The sequence below is a fragment of the Propithecus coquereli genome, unplaced genomic scaffold (assembly GCF_000956105.1).
Source record: "Propithecus coquereli isolate 6110/MARCELLA unplaced genomic scaffold, Pcoq_1.0 Scaffold358, whole genome shotgun sequence".
NCBI lineage: Eukaryota > Metazoa > Chordata > Mammalia > Primates > Indriidae > Propithecus > Propithecus coquereli.
The window spans coordinates 75,383-94,094 of NW_012149263.1; the positions used below are offsets into that span (position 1 = coordinate 75,383).

General features: G+C 56.1%; 1 protein-coding gene across 2 annotated transcripts in view; it reads right to left on the reverse strand.

Annotated features, from left to right (window-relative positions):
* LOC105816230 (xaa-Pro dipeptidase) overlaps positions 1–18,712 on the reverse strand; it is a 108,573-nt gene that overhangs the window by 69,363 nt on the left and 20,498 nt on the right. For both annotated transcript variants that reach the window (XM_012651587.1, XM_012651586.1), the window contains exons 5-7: positions 16,038–16,085; positions 14,571–14,632; positions 7,580–7,624 (exon numbers count right to left, since the gene is read on the reverse strand). In XM_012651587.1, the coding sequence (XP_012507041.1) occupies positions 7,580–7,624; positions 14,571–14,632; positions 16,038–16,085 (155 nt within the window). The remainder of the gene's footprint in view (positions 1–7,579; positions 7,625–14,570; positions 14,633–16,037; positions 16,086–18,712) is intronic.

The window sequence follows — 18,712 nt, forward strand, 5'->3', positions numbered from 1 at the left end:
GCTTTCCTGCACCGGGTCTGCGCTAGGGGTTGCTCAAGCACGTGCACATAGTGCGACGATAACACCTTAAAAACTTCCACGAGGCGCTGCCCCCGACGGCAAATACCACTCATTCATTGCCCGTCACTGCTGAGTAACTGCCGGGTGGACACGCCAGGCACTGCTGATGAGTGCGGCGGGCGGCACGTTCCTGCCTCGGGGAGCGCAGAGGCCGAGGAGGAGACGAGCATCGTGCGAGCAGATGTGCGATCACCACATGGGAGAAGGCTGCTGCGGGAGAGCCCCTCTGTGACGCTGAGACCCGGAGAAGGGCAGGAGGGCCTGGGGGTGGAGACGGAGCAGCCCCAGCCGACCCCCTCTGCTTAAGGTCTGGCTTCTGCAAAGGCGGAGAGCTCCCCCACCCGCAACAAAGCGCCCACAGGATCACCTTCCCTTCACAAAGGGACACAGGCAAGCGCCCTCGAGATCAGCAAAGCCAGGGCGTCTGGCGACAGCAGATCAGTGCCCGCCCCTCCGTCCAGAGGGCACCTCTCACCATCTCCTCTCCCTCCTCCTCGGCCTGACCAGAGAGCCCGCCGGAGCCGCCCTGGCCAAGGCAGCCCAGAACAGGGCCCGAGGCAGGTGGGGACGGCAGAAGGTGAGGGGCGCGGCCACCGCCCACCTCCATCGAGGCAGCGAGCCCTTGGGGACCTCACAGGAGCAGGCCGAGCCAGCCAGCTGCTGACTCACACGGTCTCCAAGACGCCACGCAGCTGGGACAGCCAGCCATTTGTCACTGGGAAATGAGGACAGCATCTTGCAACACAATGACACCTTCCCAAGACTATAAAGCCTTCTGGGGAAGGTGGAAAAAACAAACCCACGAGCCCAGAGAGACTTTTTCAAAGGAACATCCTTTCTCGCTTGAGGAGGCCAGCCCTGAAGCTGACAGCATGCCGTTCGTCATCGCAAAGGTGCCTCTGGTACCACGGCGGGCTGGCAGTCCCACCCGGGCCACGGCGCTCACTGCTGTTCCCTGCAGGATGAGGGACCAGGGCCTCAGGTGGGCCTCAGGCCAGCAGCTCAGGGTCCTGAGGCCCAAATCCACTCGCAGCCACTGGTGTGTGGGTCGGCGCTGCCACCCTCCACGGCGCCGGCCTCAGGCCTGTCTGTACTGGCGTGCAGTGAGGACCACAGAGTGACAGTGCTGGTGGGCGCCAGGCCGGCCACACCCACCCCACCCCGCCCCCTCCACTTCATCCTGGGAGCCGCCTCCCTCTGCCGCCCTGTCCTGCTTAGATGCTTGGTCCTTCCCTCCAGCTGCCACTCGTGCCACTCCCAGGCCCTGCGCCCACCCACCAGCCCAGCAATCTCCTAGTCATCTGCCTTGGCAAGGCCCCCCTCCGCCACCGCTGCAGGGGAGCAAGGGGAGGGCGACTCTCACTTCCTTAATCCTCCTAAGGTCTCTACTCCCACCTCCGCCCCCCACGCTCCTTCTCACGGATGAATGGACTCGGATGAATGGACTCGCCTCCTACTTCACGGAGAACACAGACGCCAGCAGATGGGCCCACTCCCGCCTCTCCCCATTCATCCTGCCCTCTCTCCCTCCCCTACGAGGGAGGCTCGTCCTGTTCCTTCTCTGCCCACCTGCCCTCCTCCTAGAAGCTCCAAGGAACAGGCTCTTCTGTGAGTGAAGAATCCGCCCCTCACTCCTCGCTCCGAGGGAGGAGGAGCAGAGCTGCTTTTGCACCGCATTTCCAACTTCTCCATCTCGCCCCCCCACTCCTGTCTCTTCTCCCTTCCGCCCCCATCACGCTGCCAGCCCTGCCCCCTCTCCCCCCTTCCTGTCCGCACCCACCTGCGGGTCCCCGGGCGCCTGGAGCTCGGCATGTGAGAACTCCCACCACGTCCCCATCTCAGCACGGCCCTGCCACCCTCCGGCTGCCCCCTGCGGAGACCCTGGCATCACCCTGACACCTCCCTCTCACCTGTCCACGCTCCCCATGTCCAACCACGGCCACGGCCTGCCACGCCCTCCCCCCTCGCTCGGCCCCTCCGTGTCTCTCCGTCCGGCCACGCCAGCCTCTGGCCTCCAGCAGCCGGGGGTGTCGGGAAATGCAAACCCCACCGGGCTTTCCCTTGTTTAAAGCCTCGCAGGGGCCTCTCTGTGTCTTCAGGATGAAGTTAAAATGCTACACCATGACGCGTGTGTCCGCGGGGGCCGGGCCCCTGCCTGTCTCTGCCGCGCACCCCCACGCTGCCCCCAGCCCCCTCCCCTGTCTGGAACTCAGTCCCGGTGCTGCCTCCATTCCCACCTGGAACACGCCTTTCTCCACCCCCAGGCTAAATCCCTCCTGTGCTGCCTGGGCAGTTGTATGAAGCCTCAGAAAGCTCCAACACGTGCAGTCTCTTTTAATTTAAGTCTCTTCCGAAAGACCGTAGCCCTGGAGGGCAGGGTCCCAGCGCCAGAACAGTGTCTGGCCCAGAACGGCCACACAGGAACCACGAGCTGTCAGTGCTACCTGGACACGGCCCTGCAGCTGGGAAACCTCACTTCTAATGGGAGAGCCGATGACCTCATTTCAAAAGGAAAACAAGGCCTCCCCAGCCCGCCCCACCCCACCCCAGGGACTCCAGCAGGACAGCGTGGCATGTCGCAAAGACTGAGCAGGGCCACAGCCGCCCAGGCCTCAGCAGCCCAAACTCCCACTGCCCCTGCCCCGTCCCCAGTCACGCAGGCAGGGGAGGCGGCCGAGGGTCTGAGCCCCCAGGAGCCCACACTCATCCCCTCGCCCCTGCAGCAGCCTGCGCGTCCTCCTTGTAGACGAGCAGGAAGAGCGTGTAACCCGAGGAAGGAGAAAGAAACACCTTCTCTTCCCATCAGAAGCCATCAGCTCTCCAGCCATGGGTCCCAGAGTCCCACTTTCTCTTCTAATTTTACTTTGGGGCCAGTGACAAACTGGGCCTCCAGTTGGGCTATTCGGGGTGTATTTTTTCAGTTGCTTTAAAAAAAAAAAAATCAAACTGAACGAGGGCAAATGATCCCACAAAGGCAGTTCTCTGACGAAGCCAGCCCAGCTGGGCTTTGGCCCGGCCCAATTTCACCCAAGCTTAAGTAAACACCTGCTGTATGCTGGCTTAACCGGTGACCCACAGGGTACCCTGGGCTGCAGCCTCGCCCAGGCGCCGGGCAGGGAGGGCCGCGTCCCAGCCGGCTCCAGTTGTCTCCAAGACACAAGTACCAGAGACTGCTTTTAAGATTACTGCGGAAATGAGCAAGACTTTCTAGCATCTTCCTCCCATCTTCAAGAGGAACTCAGCACCCTGAATGTGACGAGGCGACTTGCGCTACCCCTGAACGCGGAAGGCCCAGGAGGAAGGATTCTCCTCTGCAGGCCCAGCGGCCTCTAGAGTGACAGCAGCTCAGTGCCACACCCAGTCCCAGCCTTGTCTGGCCCGAGGATGGGTCAGGTGGCTGTTGGAACTATGACCTACAAGGGTGACAGCCTCAAGAGAGAACACAGACCACCTCCCCAGGGAAGCAGCAGAGGACCACGGCTCAGGACAGGACGCACAGATGCCACGTAAGGCAGCTTGGGCTGGGAAGAGGAGGTGCCGGGCGTGTGTGGGAAGACATGAGCACCGCACGCATGGCCCACGCAGGGTCCCCTGGCTCATGGCCACACCCAGGGACTGCTCAAACAGGCGGCAAGGCAGCATGGGGCGCTTGGGAAGCAAAGACCCCTGCCCCCTCCCCCCTCAGGGTCCAGCATCCTGCTACAGGCCTAGAACGCCAAAACCTGGACTAGGCAGAGATTTATTTGTGCAATCTTTTCTCCCCTCCTTAAATAGTCACAGGTCACAAAACAGCCTCTGGGCATTAAACTCAGGACTGAGACATCAATTAACTGGGGTCTGAATGCTCCCCTGATTAAAATAGTAGCGAGACAGGTTGAAGTATTTCCAAAATCTGTCTCTAAGCATCAAAGCGCCACCAAGTTGAACAAAACCCATTTAAAGGGTGAGGAATTCCATCCCTCCCAGAGATGAATATGTGGGCGATGGCCGTGTGGGGGCCGCGACGGCGGGAACTCAATTCCACAGGACCCCACAGCCATCCCTTCCACACCCTGTGACCCAGCGACGCAAGGGATAAAGTCCCACGACAGGAGGAACAGAAGGAAAAGAGTTGGTTGGAACTACATATTCTCAGGAGGCTTGATCCATAAGTCCTCTCAAAGAAACCAGAGCCAGGAAGAAAATGGTTTAGCTCAGTCGTGAGCCGAGTGTGCCTGAAACCTGCCTGGCGACAGGCCCACCGGAGGGAGGTCCACCTCCTTGCCAGACCAGGGCTGGGCCGGGCCTTTCCCTCTGTGCGATGCTCCACGTCTGTCTCCTGCCTCCTGGGGGCGTGGTGACTGGAGTTCCCACGCTGCCCCAGGAACCCACTCTCCGTGTGGCTTCCTCGTTAACGTATCCTTAAATGCCCATTCATTCGGAGACAAAGATGAGCCACGCTGCTGGAACGCTTTCCACGCACACACCACGAATCCAGGCCATCATCTACGCACCTCTTCTAATTTGGGACGTGTCGCCCAGGACGTAGGATCCCGGGGCGCTCTGCCCGCAAAGCCACGCATGGCGTACCATCTCCCGTGCACACGGAAAGGCAGGGCAGCAGAAATAGATCCGTTACCCACTGCCTGATGAATGCACGCAGGACACTTCCAGTCCGTGTAATTAACAGTTCTAAAACGGGCGTATGACTCAATTTAACAGTCTCACTTAAAACCCAAGAAGGCACACGGCAATGGCTGACATGCTTGCTCTCCCGTGACGCTGCCAGAGGTACTTAACTGAACCCAAGGCGCTGAGCTATCAGACGGCACGAAAGCGTCGCCTTTTATTTCCTACCCTACCTTCAGATCAATTTAATCATCTGCGAAACGGTAAAGTAGAACCGCGGCCTAAATTACGGAAGTGAGACGCCTGCTCTTTGTAAGTTTCAACTTTTGACCTTCCCATTCCAACTGCAATACCCAGCACAAGAAAAGAAATTATCAGCTATGATCTCACGTTTGTGGGGAAGAGTACGATTACAGAGGAATTTACAGGAAATCAAAAAGGCACTGCTCGAGAGAATGGAAAACAATAAAACAGTCACAGGGAAGAAATGAATGACACCCAAACAAAAACGAGAAAGCAAGCTTCCCTGCGCCAGCCCAGGCTGCTTGCCGCCTCCAAGCAGACAGCGGGAGCTGGGGTGCAGGTGGGTGCCCGGAAAACTCAGCTGCACACCCCTCGGTCCCCCTCGCTGCTATACCTGGCCTCGGCACAGGGTCCATTCCGAGGGTCCCGAGCACCCTGTGACCGGAGAGAAAGGCTGACGCCCAGGCAGGACCCAACCCCAAGGGTGCTCCACTGAGCCGCAGTCAGCTTCCCTCCCCAGGGCCCAGGAAGAGAGGACGGTGACAGCATTCAGGACGCAGGGGCCCAACAATGCACCGCCGAGCCATAATTTAGCATCACGGAAAGCCCACCCACTGCGATAAATAAGGGACCTGCCCCCTCACCGTTCCACCCAGAATCCTCCCATCACTTACTCGGGGAGGGCAGTGATCACGACGACGGCTCCACCGAGAGTGGCTGGGACCCAGGCTATTAAGACAGACCCCTGAGGCAGTGAGGACAATGTGACATTTCTAAAACAGTTCTACTGCCAGCAAATGCCAAATAAATGCTCTCTGCTGCTCGCTTTCATAAAGGCAGGAGGCATTCTTCTAAATGAAGACTCTACCTCAAGACCTTGGAGATGTCACTAGAACTAACGTGTGCTTGTTTCAAAGTGACAAATGAACGCCTTATTGCTCAGGAGAGGCTGGAGGGCATGACCCAGGCACGGTCTCCAAAGCACCCACTCTGTAAGTGACCATGAGGAATGTCACCTGTGAGGCAGCGTAAGTGGACACGGGCCCACTCTGAGCACCCAGGATTTATTCTTCTGCCAAGTGGGACTATGAACTTGACGACCCAGGGCCTTGCCCTCCCCGAGTGCGTGGCTGTGACGGGCGTGGCCAGGGCTGCTGACAGAGCAGAGAGCCCGCCTGGCGTCTAACTCTCTGAGGCCAGTACCAACGCCTTCGACAGCCCTCGGACGCCCACCTCCGCCCGGCCCTCTCCCCCACTGGCACCTGCCTCGGACCCAACGCACCCCAAACAAGTCCCGGATCTGCTGTGGCACCTGCCCCTCCCCCCGTCCCCGTGTCAGTGATGGACCCGGCCGTGCACGGCAAAAACCAGAGTCACCTTCTGCCGCATCACTCGCTGCACCACAGCCAGCTCCCCCAGGAGCCGCCTCTGACTGCTGCTTCCTCTCTAATCTGCCACACCACCACCTTCCATTGCCACCTGGACCCCTGCCACCGCCTCCTAACTGGCCACCTGTTCCCATTCTTATGCTGCGGCTAAGGCACTGGTCTGAGGCCAAAATGATTTTCCAAAATGCCAACCGGATCCGACCATTCTGTTGCTTGAACCCATCAAGGCTTGCCCGTGTCGCTTCCCGTGTTGTCTCCCGTGTTGCCCATCTCTCCCAGGAAAAAGTCGAAACTGACACCAAGGCCTGCCCGGCCACTGACTGGCTCTCCAATCACCCTCAGGCTCCACATCCCTGGCTCGGCACCGGCCACACAAAGCCACCAACCTTTCCCTTGCTTCTGAGAACAAGTGGTCCCCTGGCCTGGATCCCTCTCTCCCTCCCCCTACTCCTGTATCCCCAGCCAACTCCTGCTCAGCCCTCGGGGCGCAGTGTTCCCAAGCTCCAGACCAGGTGAGCCGGAGCGCCCGGCTAGCCGGAAAATGTGATCACAGAGTCAGCATGACATGTGAGAAGTCTGTGCACCGCCCAGTGGAGTGACGCGTGGCGGAGGCCCGGCCTCGCCGCTCACTGCAGTCACAGAGTGTAGTCATCCAACCAAGGAAAAGCATTTTTCTGCTATCAAAGAGCAACTGGACGGCTTAGGAAGAAAACTGGTAGCACGTTGGAGTTGAAGGGCCACTTGCGGGGCCCACAGAGGCAACGCCCAACCTGACAAGGCTCACCTACAGCCACGTAACAGAAACCAGGTGTGCTGCAGGTGAGGGCGGCCAGTATCGCCAAGCAAAGAAAGAAAGTTACAAAAGAACATGTCTAACAGGATGCCACCCTTGTCCAGATACAAGTGTGACGTGAGGAAAACGTGTTTACCTTGCTGGTAATGGGATCATGTGGTGTTTATTTCTGCTCTTTTCACTACCTACTTTCCATCTGAGCTATGCATATTTGGCCTACTTATGGCAGGAGTTTTCAAAAGATCGAAAATAAAGAAAACGATAAGAGAAATTTAACTGATACTTAAGTGACTCATGCCCTCTTGAAAAAACCAGCTAGCCAACAACAACAACAAAAAAAACCAAACAGAACAATAAAGGCTAAAGGAGGAGGTTCCGGAGACTGGCTTTCTGAGGGACTCTCTGAGACGGGGTGGGCAGGAACAGCAGGGCCTCCTGTCCCCATGAGCTAAGCACAATAGTCAAGGTGACCATAGGCCATACTCACCATTCAACGATCTCTGGGTGAAGAATGGTGTTGTTGACATTGAACCTACAGAGGAAAAATAAATCAAGCCCGTTAGTTCAATGGTCTATCACGTCTCAGCAAGAGATGACGTTCGAGACATACATACACCACAACCAAGACAGGGTCCAACACTTTACCTTCCTGATCCCTGACCTGCTGCTCACTTCCTGCAACAGACCTGGTGGCCTGGGGCGGGTCCTCCAAGTACAGTCAGTTGGACCACAAGCTTTTTGGTTGCAAAACACCACCCCCAACCCCACTAGGTAGGGAGCATAGCCTCTTTTGTCAGGTATACTAACATACACACACCAGGAGTTCCAGAAGGAAAGAAGAGAGAGAAAGGAGCAAAAAGAACATTTGAAAAAGTAATGGCTGACAATTTTGCCAATTTGATGACAAACATTAATGTACATATCCATAAAGCTCAATGAACTCCAAGTAGGATAAATTCAAAGAGGTCCACACCTAGACACATCATAATCAAACTGTCAAAAGACAAAGAGTATCTTGAAAGCAACAAGAAAAAAGCAATGCATCACATACAAGGGATCTCACGAAGGTTAATGGCTGATTTCCCATCAAAAACTATGGAGGAGGCCAGGCACGGTGGCTCACGCCTGTAATCCTAGCACTCTGGGAGGCCGAGGCGGGCGGATCGTTCGAGCTCAGGAGTTCGAGACCAGCCTGAGCAAGAGCGAGACCCCACCTCTATTAAAATTAGAAAGAAATTAATCGGCCAACTAAAAATATATAGAAAAAATTAGCTGGGCATGGTGGCGCATGCCTGTAGTCCCAGCTACTCAGGAGGCTGAGGCAGAAGGAGCACTTGAGTCCAGGAGTTTGAGGATGCTGTGAACTAGGCTGATGCCACGGCACTCACTCTAGCCGGGGCAAAAGAGTGAGACTCTGTCTCAAAAAAAAAAAACTATGGAAGACAGAAGGCAGTGGGATGACATATTCAAAGTGCTGAACAAAAAAAAAGGTCAACCAAGAATTCTATATCCAGCAAAGTTACGCTTCAAAAATAAAGGAGAACTAAGGGTGGGCACAGTGGCTCATGCCTGTAATCCCAGCACTTTGGGAGGCTGAGGCAGGAGGATCACTTGAGCCCAGAAGTTCCAGGCTACAACGAGCTATGATCACGCCACTCTCCTCCAACCTTGGCAACAGAGTGAGATCCTGTCTCAAAACAAAACTAAGCAAATTATTAATATATGCTTTAAAATGAGTAAATTGTAAGGTATGTGAATTATATCCTAATAAAACTATTTTTAAAAACTTACTAAATTATGCACATAATGAATTTCATTGTATATACATTTTATTTCAGTAAAGATGATTTATAAAAATTGACAGAACAGGAAGGAAAAATAGATAAATCTGCAAAGCATAGTTTGAGATTTTCACATACATCTTGCGATAGAACAAGCAAACAGAAATTGAGAAAGATATAGAAGATAGGAACAATACAATTAGCCAACTTGACATTTTGACATTTACAGAACACTGCAGCAAACTGCAAGATATGTGCTTAAGTGTACATGAAACATTTATCATAATGATCATATGCTGGAAGTTTCAATAAACTTTAAGGGTTAAGATACAGAGACCCATTCATTGATCACAGTATAATTGAACTAGAAATCAGTAACAGAAATTACAAAATCTCAAATTATCTAGAAATTTAGCAAGAGACTTCTAAATACCCACTCTTCAAAGACAAAAATCACAATGAAATTAGAAAAGAAAAATACAAAATATCACAATCTGTGAAATGCAGCTAAAGCAGTCCTTAGAGGAAAATTTATAGCTCTAAAATATATATACTAGAAAGGAAATCAATGATCTAAGCTTCCATCCTAAGAATGCCCCCATCTTCCTTCTCAAGAAGCTAGAGAAAAGGAAAGGAAACCTAGAGAAATTAGAAGAAAATTTAAAAGAGTGGAAATCAATGAAATATTAAAAAACAAACATATAAGAGAGAAAAATCTACAAAGCAAAAAGCTGCTCTTTGATAAGATAAGCATAATGAAAAGGTAACCCCAGGAGACAAAAGGATCAGGTCAGCCCACACCCCTGGTCCAAGAGAGCCGCATGTGACCCAGAGCTCAAGGTACTGGTGAGACAGCTGGGGAAGAACATGGCCCAGCACAAGCACAGGCCTCGGCTGAGAAGCGCTGGCAAGACTTCAGCTCTCTGGATTCCAAGTCCTGCTCCACCTCGGGTCGGGATACCACACATAAGTACATGCAGGGTTGTGACTTCCTGTCCTCTGGCAAGGCAGAGGCTTTCCATGCCTCCACTAATGGCGTTGCAAAACACCCATCTATTGCCATGGTTTTGAAACCAGCAGCCCCACTCCTGGCTGAGCAAGGGGCAGGGGGAAGAAGAGAGAAGAAAAAAGGATACTAGCAAGCTGAGACGATTGCAGATCTCTGAAACCTTCAGGATTTTTAACTACACGGACAGAACTACTTGGTTCAAAGTCAACTTAAATGTGGTGGCATCAAAGCCCCACTTGTGAAATATCAAAAGGACTCCAGGCAGCCAGTGTGGTTCAGAGTGAAGAGCAGAGCAGATGACATAAATCAAGATGACAAATGGACTCTGCGTCCCATTTCCCCAGATGTCACTTTGACCTCAGGAAGAACAACGGCCTATATACTCACTAGGCAAACGTACCAGAAGAATCCCGCTTTACAGGATGTACGCATGTGTACACACATGCACGCACACGGCGTCAGCAGAGTGACCCGGCACAGCGTGACTCAGTGCACAGACACAGACGCACAGAGACAGGCACACACTTAGAAAGGAGGTGCGCTCAGACACACACGGGTGTGTGACAACAGATACATACTCAGACACACACACACACACACACGGGTGTGTGACAACAGATACATACTCAGACACACACACACACACACAAACGCATACTCATTTAGAGGTGTGTAGACACACGCAGATCTACACACATGTGCGTATACTTAGATGCACGAAGATCCACACCCAGATACACAAGACTCACACAGACACGTGCGTGCAGACTGATGTATATACATAGACGGACCCACACAAGCCACAGTCAGACACGAAAACATACTCGGACAGAGAAACACACTCAGCCACACACAGAAGAGTCCAAAAGACAGTGTTGAGGGACAGAACTAACTCCAGGTAATGAAATTCAGATATCCCGTGTTTTTGCCTCTGTGCTAGTTAGCATTTTCTACAATGCACATTAATTACATAAAAATAACAACAAAACCCCACCAGTGCCGTGAGGATGGCAGTGTCCCGGAAGCAGAGGGTAATTTTCTAGTGGCTCTAAATGTGGGCCGGGGCACAAAAGGGTGGGTCATGTGTGCCCAACCCCAGACCGAGGCCTCTGCCTTCCCTCCTGGGGCTTCTAACCCAACAACAGAGGCAGCCCCCACCCCCCGGCCCCCTGACTCTCCCCCCTGCAAGGGGGCTGCCTCAGGCTCTCGCCTCTTCAGGTTACCCCCCACCCAGGGAGATTTCCTCGGGCCACATTAGAAACCCAATCCCAAACATTAACCTGATATGCCAGTTAACAGTAACGAGAAAGCCATGGTCGCCAAACCACAAATTGGCATTTTGTTATAACTGTCAAGTTTTAATAATGTCCCTCTACTTCTTGGGTTTTAAAATTCACATCTTTGAATATTAATATTCCTACATTAACAGCTCCCAAATTCAGCATTTCATCTTTAACTGCTTATTTAAATGGAATTAATTTGTAACCAATTGTCTTCAAATATGCAAGGCAATTTAAGCAAATGCCAAAAGATAAGAAATATGCTTATCCCGAATCACCGGCTGATGTGGAGTTCGACCATCTTTCTTCCCGTGACAATGCCACAGAACAGAGTCCTCTGTGACTCACTGCCCCAGCCCGGGGCTCCTGGACGCAGACCCTGCCGGTCTGGGAGGGAGACGTACCAGGAAGGCTTTGCACCCCCTCGGATGCCCAGAGACCCACCATGCCTGGCTTTGCTCCCAGCCTACTGGATCCGAGCGCTCCAGGGAGCCACAGACCAACCACGGGAAAACTCTCAGACCCTCTTTGCTGCAGGGCTGCCCTGCCCATCCCAGCTTCCAGACCAGCCCTGCTGCGTCCCTCGCGGGGACCTGGCAATGGGCGCCTGACCCCGCCCACACAACCCAGCCTCCCACCAGAGCCCATGGTGGGCCGCTCCTTCCACACCTTCCCTGGGACTTTTGCTGCTGGGATCAAGCCATCCACAGAGCTGGAGACATGGCCCGGGACAGACCCCAAACTCAGCACGAGGCCCTCAGAAACTCCCTGCCTGCTCCCTTGACCCTATTATAATCACCTGAGCCACGCCCCGTGGTGAGCCCAGTGGCCCCAGGCCACGGGAAGATCCTTCAGCCTCTCGGGCCTCGTGCATGTCTTGGACTCCCTGTCCTCTACTGTCCTCACTGCGGAGGGACCCGGCACACTCCTGCCGTGGGAGCAGGCGGCAGGGCCCGGCCCTGATGTGGGGAGGCTGAGGGACGTCTGAGACCAAGGCTGAGCCCAAGGGACAGATCACAGGGCAGGCAACGTGGAGAGGTCACAGGCTGACTGCCAGCTGGACCAGGGCCCGGAGGACCCAGGATAGGTGAACAGGTGAGGCCACTGCTGTACCACAAGCTCCTTGCCCCCTGCAGCCAAGGGATAAAGGTGGCCTGGGCGGCCCATCAGGACAACCCAAGGTGCCAAACCTGAACTTCTATTCAAGCAGGGGCCAAAGAGCCAAGACGGAAGGCATTCCAGAGACACTTAAAGCATCAGAAATTCCAATTCCAGGAAGGAGGAGCTTCATTGAGGCAGTGAGAGGCAACCAGGGCCAGACGCAGTTGAGTATTGGAAAGTAGGACGACAGCAAGATTCATCTTGCTTAGGAAACAGGCTATTATTATCCCCAGCAAACAGCTGGAGACACACTCGGCAGGAGGATGCGGTGGCGGAGCTGCAGCGGCCCTCAAGGACAAGGTCTCTGCCCAGCCTGGCACAGAAGTGCCGGCAGCCTGGGTGGGCGGGACGCAGGGGGATGGGCTGCACCTGGACGCCAGGAACACAGACACGTAGGGACTCGACTTCACGCAGGGAAGGAGGCGGCTGGGGGCGGAGGCCGCGGCCCTAGGCAGTACCTGTGGCATGGATCGTAGGGGCACCTCCTGATGGCCTTCGCCCCAGTGGAGCAACCCCCAAGGGGAGAGTTACATGAAGGATGAAACAGGGAGACGTGAGGCCCAGAGGGAGGAGACACGGAGGGACAAGCGCCCTGGAGGACGAAGCAGGGAGCACCATAAGCAGCCAGAGACAGCCTCCCACGTAGTTGGGACCACAGGCGTGTGTTACCACGCCTGGCTAACTTTTCTGATTTTTGAAGAAACAGGATCTCACTCTTGCTCAGGCTGGTCTCAAACTCCTGACCTCAAGCGATCCTCCTGCCTCGGCCTCCCAGAGTGCTAGGATGACAGGTATGAACCACCGCACCGGGCGGACAGGGATCTGCTTGTGGGCAACCATGCACTGAGCGCCAGCTTTGTGCCAGGCTCCGGGGAGCGTGATCTTCGGTCCCCACAACAAGCCCGAGTAGTACCTGGTCCCACCAAGGGGGAGCTGAGGCTCCGCCCTGCCAAGGTCACAGAGCCGGTCAGTGAGGCGGCCACCAGGGCTCCTTCCTCCCAGCTCAGGGCCCTCCCTGTGAGGCAGCGACCCAAGCAGAGGCCACAGAGACATTCCCTGGTGTGGGTGGAGGAAGGGGAGCCGGGCGCCGGGATGCGGGCACTTGGCAGTGCCGGGAGGACGCAGGGAGCCCTGGCCCGGGACAGGCAGCAGGCGGCTGTGCCCACACCCGCTCCGAGCCTGGGGAGAGACGGCGGCTCCACGGCCAGCATGTCGGCAAGCCGGGCTAATTGCTGCCAGGCGCGGGAGGCAGGGCTGCTTTGGGGAAACTCCCAGGAGGATAAGGAGATCTGTGCAGCGAAAAGCAGCAAACCTGATACCCGCTCCCTCGGCCCCATCACTCCTAGCAAGGGGAAGCGATACATATTTATGAGCTCATAATCCACCCTGATCACCCCTACATCACACACACACACACAGATTCCAGCGGCGCGGGCTCATACATAATTATAAGGCGCTTCCTCCGTCGCCGTCTTGGTCCACCAAAGGACAACAGAGGACGCCAGGGCTGCAGAGTATGTGTGGGGGGAGGGGTCGAGGATCAGGCACAGGAGCTCGGCCAGAGCTGCCCACTGTCCGCACTCAGGGCCTCAAGAAGTGGGGGCCCAGGCCCGTCACCAGCCAGCCTGGGGACACGCACACACTGGCAGGCAGCACTCTCCAAGGGCCTGGGGGGAGGGTGACAAGCAGGGGGAAGGGCTGCTTTCCCCACACCCAGCATCTGTCGTCCTGCCCAGAGAGGCTGGGAAAAGGGAACTGACTCCCAGGCAGGGTTTGGGGGCTCAGCCTAGAGCTCAGCGGGGAGTGAGGGCAGGTAGGGGGGACCCTACCTGGGACTGGGGCAGCAGGGGACACAGAGGAGTTGCAAGAGCCGGGCTGGGAGGGGTTAGTGGCTGGGACCGAGGGGAGGAGGCCACTTGGCAAAGGATGTGATCGGGACAAAGACCACAGGGGCTCAGAGCAGGTCCCTGGAGAGAAAGCAGGTCCCTGCCCCGGGTGCCGCCAGGGCTCCCAACGCACTTCCATCACGGAGGACGACAGGGAAGTTGAGCTTCGAGTAAAAGCGGAGGTGCAATTAGGCAAATTATTTCAGTATTTTTCTAAATATTTCCTCAAAAGGCCTGAACTCCTTTTTAGGGTCCTCCTATTTGTGCATTTCGTGTCTCATCTGCAGACCGGGAAGGACGTCCCGGCAGAGGTGGGTTGGTGGCGGACGGAGGAGCCGCCCCCAGGGCCCCCGGGACTTACTTGCTGATGCCTTCGAAGGAGGCCTCCCTGCAGACGCTGCCGCTGTCCGTGTTGACGCCGCGCTGCGGAGAGAGAGGGAGTGTGAGAGCACAGACGTGTCGCACGGGGGCCGCGTGGCATCCCCACAGCCCGCACGGGAGGCCTGGCCTCCTCCAGCCGAGACTGGGACAGGTAAGAATAGGGAGCCCCCCCACCGCAATCCCCGCAAACCCATCCCCTCCTGCCTTCCCTTGACAAGCGACCCGCCCAGCCGGGCAACTCCAAGCCGGCTCCAGCACGCGGGCCAGGCCTCCTTCCCCTGCCGCAGCCTGCCAAGCGCAGGGAGTGGGCCCCACAGAGCCGGCGGGTCCCACGTGCACAACGGGGCCTACTCCACGGGTGGGGCAGAGCACGTGTTGATGCCAGCCAGGCTGCTCGGGCACAGGCGGGGGCCGGGCGAGAAGATCACAGACCCAGGACCACCCTCATCCCCAACCTGCTCTCCTCGGCGGCCTCATCCTCTCCCCCCTGCACACCCCCCACTAACAGCACGAGCTCCGGGACTCCTGCCAGACCCACCCTTCCAGGAAGGAGGGCAGGACCCCATGCAGGCAGGACTAGTGTGACGCTGGGTCACATCCCCCTCCTTTTCCTAATTATAAGGAGACTCCAAGTGGACAGGGATGGAAACAAAACCAGGGATCCACAGCAAAACGCGCCAGCCCCGGAGAGGGGAGGCATTTTAAATCACCGCCTCTTTCCCCAGGACTTCAGGTCGCTGTCTCATTGTGCACCCAAACAAAGCACACCAGACCAGCTCTGACCACGGTCATCTAACGTAACCTTCCTTCTCAGCCATCTAAACAGCACAGTGGGGAAAAAGAGACCAAGTGCTGAAAGAAATAACCAGGGCAAACTATTTCTGTGGGAATCGATTAGCAAAAGAGAGAAGGGTCACTGGAGAAAGCGTGGCGGCAGACACGCCTCGCACGTGAAACTCCCGAGGTCCCGGAAGGGCAAGAAGGCACGTTTCCTCTCGAGAGATCCCACAGCCTGGGTGCCGGGAGCCCCCCACGCACCCCCGGCCCTTGGCCCGTCACCGTGCCCACAGCCCAGTGTCCTCGAGGGTAGACACCAAGGCTGTGTTTGCAAACCCTACTAACGGAGCAGACAGGGTGGGACTGAACTGACCATCCACATCCGCAAATCCCAGCTCAGCCCGACGCACGCATCTTCCGGCCCGGTTTCCACCCTTCAAGTGGGCGTGGTGTCTGGTCCACCACGGCCCCGTGACAGGACACAGCACAACCCAGGGAGACTCGAGGCTGGGCCATGTGGGCCGAGCAGGTGTTGCTACCGACCAGGGACGACTGTTTCTCTCGGCTTCATCATGTTCCCCCATGGTCCCGACAGCTGCAAGGCAGGCGGCTCCCTAAAACCCCACCCCTGTGCCAAGCACTGCCTGGGCCCTGGAGCCCAGCCACTTACCAATGTGAGGAGGACAGAGGGCTTCCGTGATGTCAGGACACTGGCAATCTGGAAGGTCAGAAGGAAAAACCCACTTTAGAGCAACCACAAAGAAGTCTGATGGAGATGAGAATTCATCTTGTCATTACTAAATGACGGTGTGTGCTCATGGAGCAAACCCCCAGAACAGGCGACGCTACTGTTGCCCTCGTCCTGCAGGTGAGGGAACTCAGGCTTGCAGAGCTGAAGGACTTCTGGAAGCCACACAGCTATCGAGGGGCAGAAAGGGTAAAACCTAAACCTGGCACGCTTCCCGCCATGCCGCTCTGCCTCCAGGCCCCACACAGGTCCCTGGCTCCAAACAGCCAGACCTGCCCACCCTCCAAGGCCAGCACCTCTGCCACCTGCCAGATCCTTCCTCAAAGACCCGTTCCCAGCAAGCCCTCAGGTACCAGCTCCACCAGCCTCCTGTCCCCAGGGCAGACGCCTCCCTCCCTGGCCATTATCTCTAGACCAAGGGGAGGTGGCCTTCCCCAGCGCCTCCCTCCAGCCCCCACCCACACCCACTCTCTAACCCTCCACCATGGCCCACTCGTGCCAGCTGCTTCCTACCCAAAACCCAGGTTCTCGTGCTTCCTAGAGGGCCTTCTCCTGTCTTAGCTGCTTCATCGGTTCGCACTCAGGATCCAAGCCACCCCTCTCTGCCCCCGGGCAGGCTCCTTCACTCCCACCTCTACGCCTCAGGGACCATCATCATTCCCCTGTACCCCAAGGGTGCCAACCACCCTGCTGGGAGCAGTATCTTCCTTGCCCCGCCCCTCCCCGTGGTCTGCCCTGCCTCTGGCTTCTGCAGACCCCGCTGCATCCGAGCCCCCCAGGGCAGAGATCAGTCTCCTCCCCACACCCCACTCCAAACTCTTTACACCCTCGAAGCAGGGGGAGAGCGAGCAGGATGCGCTGTTGTTTTAACAGCCTGACTGAGCGCCCGCTGACGCTCCACACTGCACACACTTCGAGTGGACGTTTCGGTAAGTTCTGACGTACGTCCATATTCCTTTTTCAATACTGAGCTGCTCCCAGAGAAAACCGGGAACGTACTGCAAACCATACAAAGATAAAATGCATGTATGATCCCATCCCCAGAGACCTCCTAGCTTTGCGAATGAAAACAGAGATCCGTAATGATGTTTGGATCATATGAAATGACGTGCTTCGCTTGCCGTCATTAAATATTCTTCAAACGTGCAATTGTCACTACCACTGGGGATTCTCAACGTCCAACGAGTCGCTGATTAAGGCCTGTGCCGTGACTGCCTTACAACAGCATCTCATTTAACCGCCCACGAAGACAGTGCTACCAATGTGCAGGTCTCACCGGCGAGAAAACCTCTGAGGTCAGAGAACCTGCCTGAGTTCACGGCTGAAAAACAGCAAAGCTCAGATTCAAAGCTATGGCTGTACAACACTCTGTCTTAACGGATACTTCACTGATTTCTGATTAGCATAAATAATGCTCTGATGAACATCCTTACGTGTAAGGCTTTATTTCCTTAAAAGGAAATGCCTTAAAAAACGTTATTCTCTTTCAAAAAAAAAAAAAAAATCAGATTTGAGCCAGTTAAACTGCTGAGTCAATGCCACATACTTTGTCAAGGTGTGTGACGTGCCTGACCAGGTGACCCTCCAGACAGGCACCTCGCTTACTCAGGAATGGCCCTGAGCGTGACAGTGGCCTCAGCATCTCACAAAGGCAAGGCTGGCCGAGTCCTTCCCGCTCCCCAGCCCTCCTGAAGGATGGGCGGCTCATCAAAAAGGACAGAGCGGCCAGCGCTGGGCCCTGGGTGTGTTGTCACGTTGCCGCGAAGGGGCCACGTTCGTCAGCATGGAACGATTCCGTCAGTTACGGCAGCGGGATCAGAGAGCGGGAGGCGCTTGGGGATCGTATCCGGTATTGTCCTTGGGAGGAGGCGCAGGATAACAAGCGTGTGGGTTGATGGTTTTTCTCCCTGCAACGACTCTCAGGACGTGTGGGTTCAGAATCACGGAGAACTCAGCCATCTCCGAGCTGCCCGGTGCCCAGACGGACCGAGGCCCGGCGCGGACAGCAGGCTGTGCGTCTGCTGGTCCCGGCAGGGCAGCATCTTTTATCAATCACAGCTGCTCGAGTGGGTCCTGGTCACTTCTGCGGCTGCAAAGCCTCTCCCGGCTTGGCAACTGCATCTGCCCTTCCCCACGGAGACCCACTAGAGCTAAATCTCACCCACACACCCAGACCCCGTGCCTCGGATATTAAGGGAACACAAAGTGCTGTCTCGCTGGCTCCAAACGCAGCCCCGGCACAGGAAACGGCATGGTCCTGTCAACTCGGGGCCTTGTTTCCACGGAGCGGTGGCCCCTAGGGAGCTCTCACAAACCTGTGCTGTTAAATGGCCCCACCTCACTTCAGGCCTCGGCCAGCACCCATTTCTCGGGCAGCCCGGCCTCTCTGGCAGGTCAAGGTAGACGGGCACACGCAGAAATCATCAGAGCCCCTGATGTGGCCCCTCCCCTGGGGGCAATCAGAGGCTTCCCACGGACACCTCCCGTGCTCCCCTAACCCGGCCCGGACCAGGCCCCAGGGCCACCTTCACGATCCTGACAAGGGGGCTGGACACGCGTCACCTACACTGAGAAAGCTGCGCGGCTCCCGAGAGCTG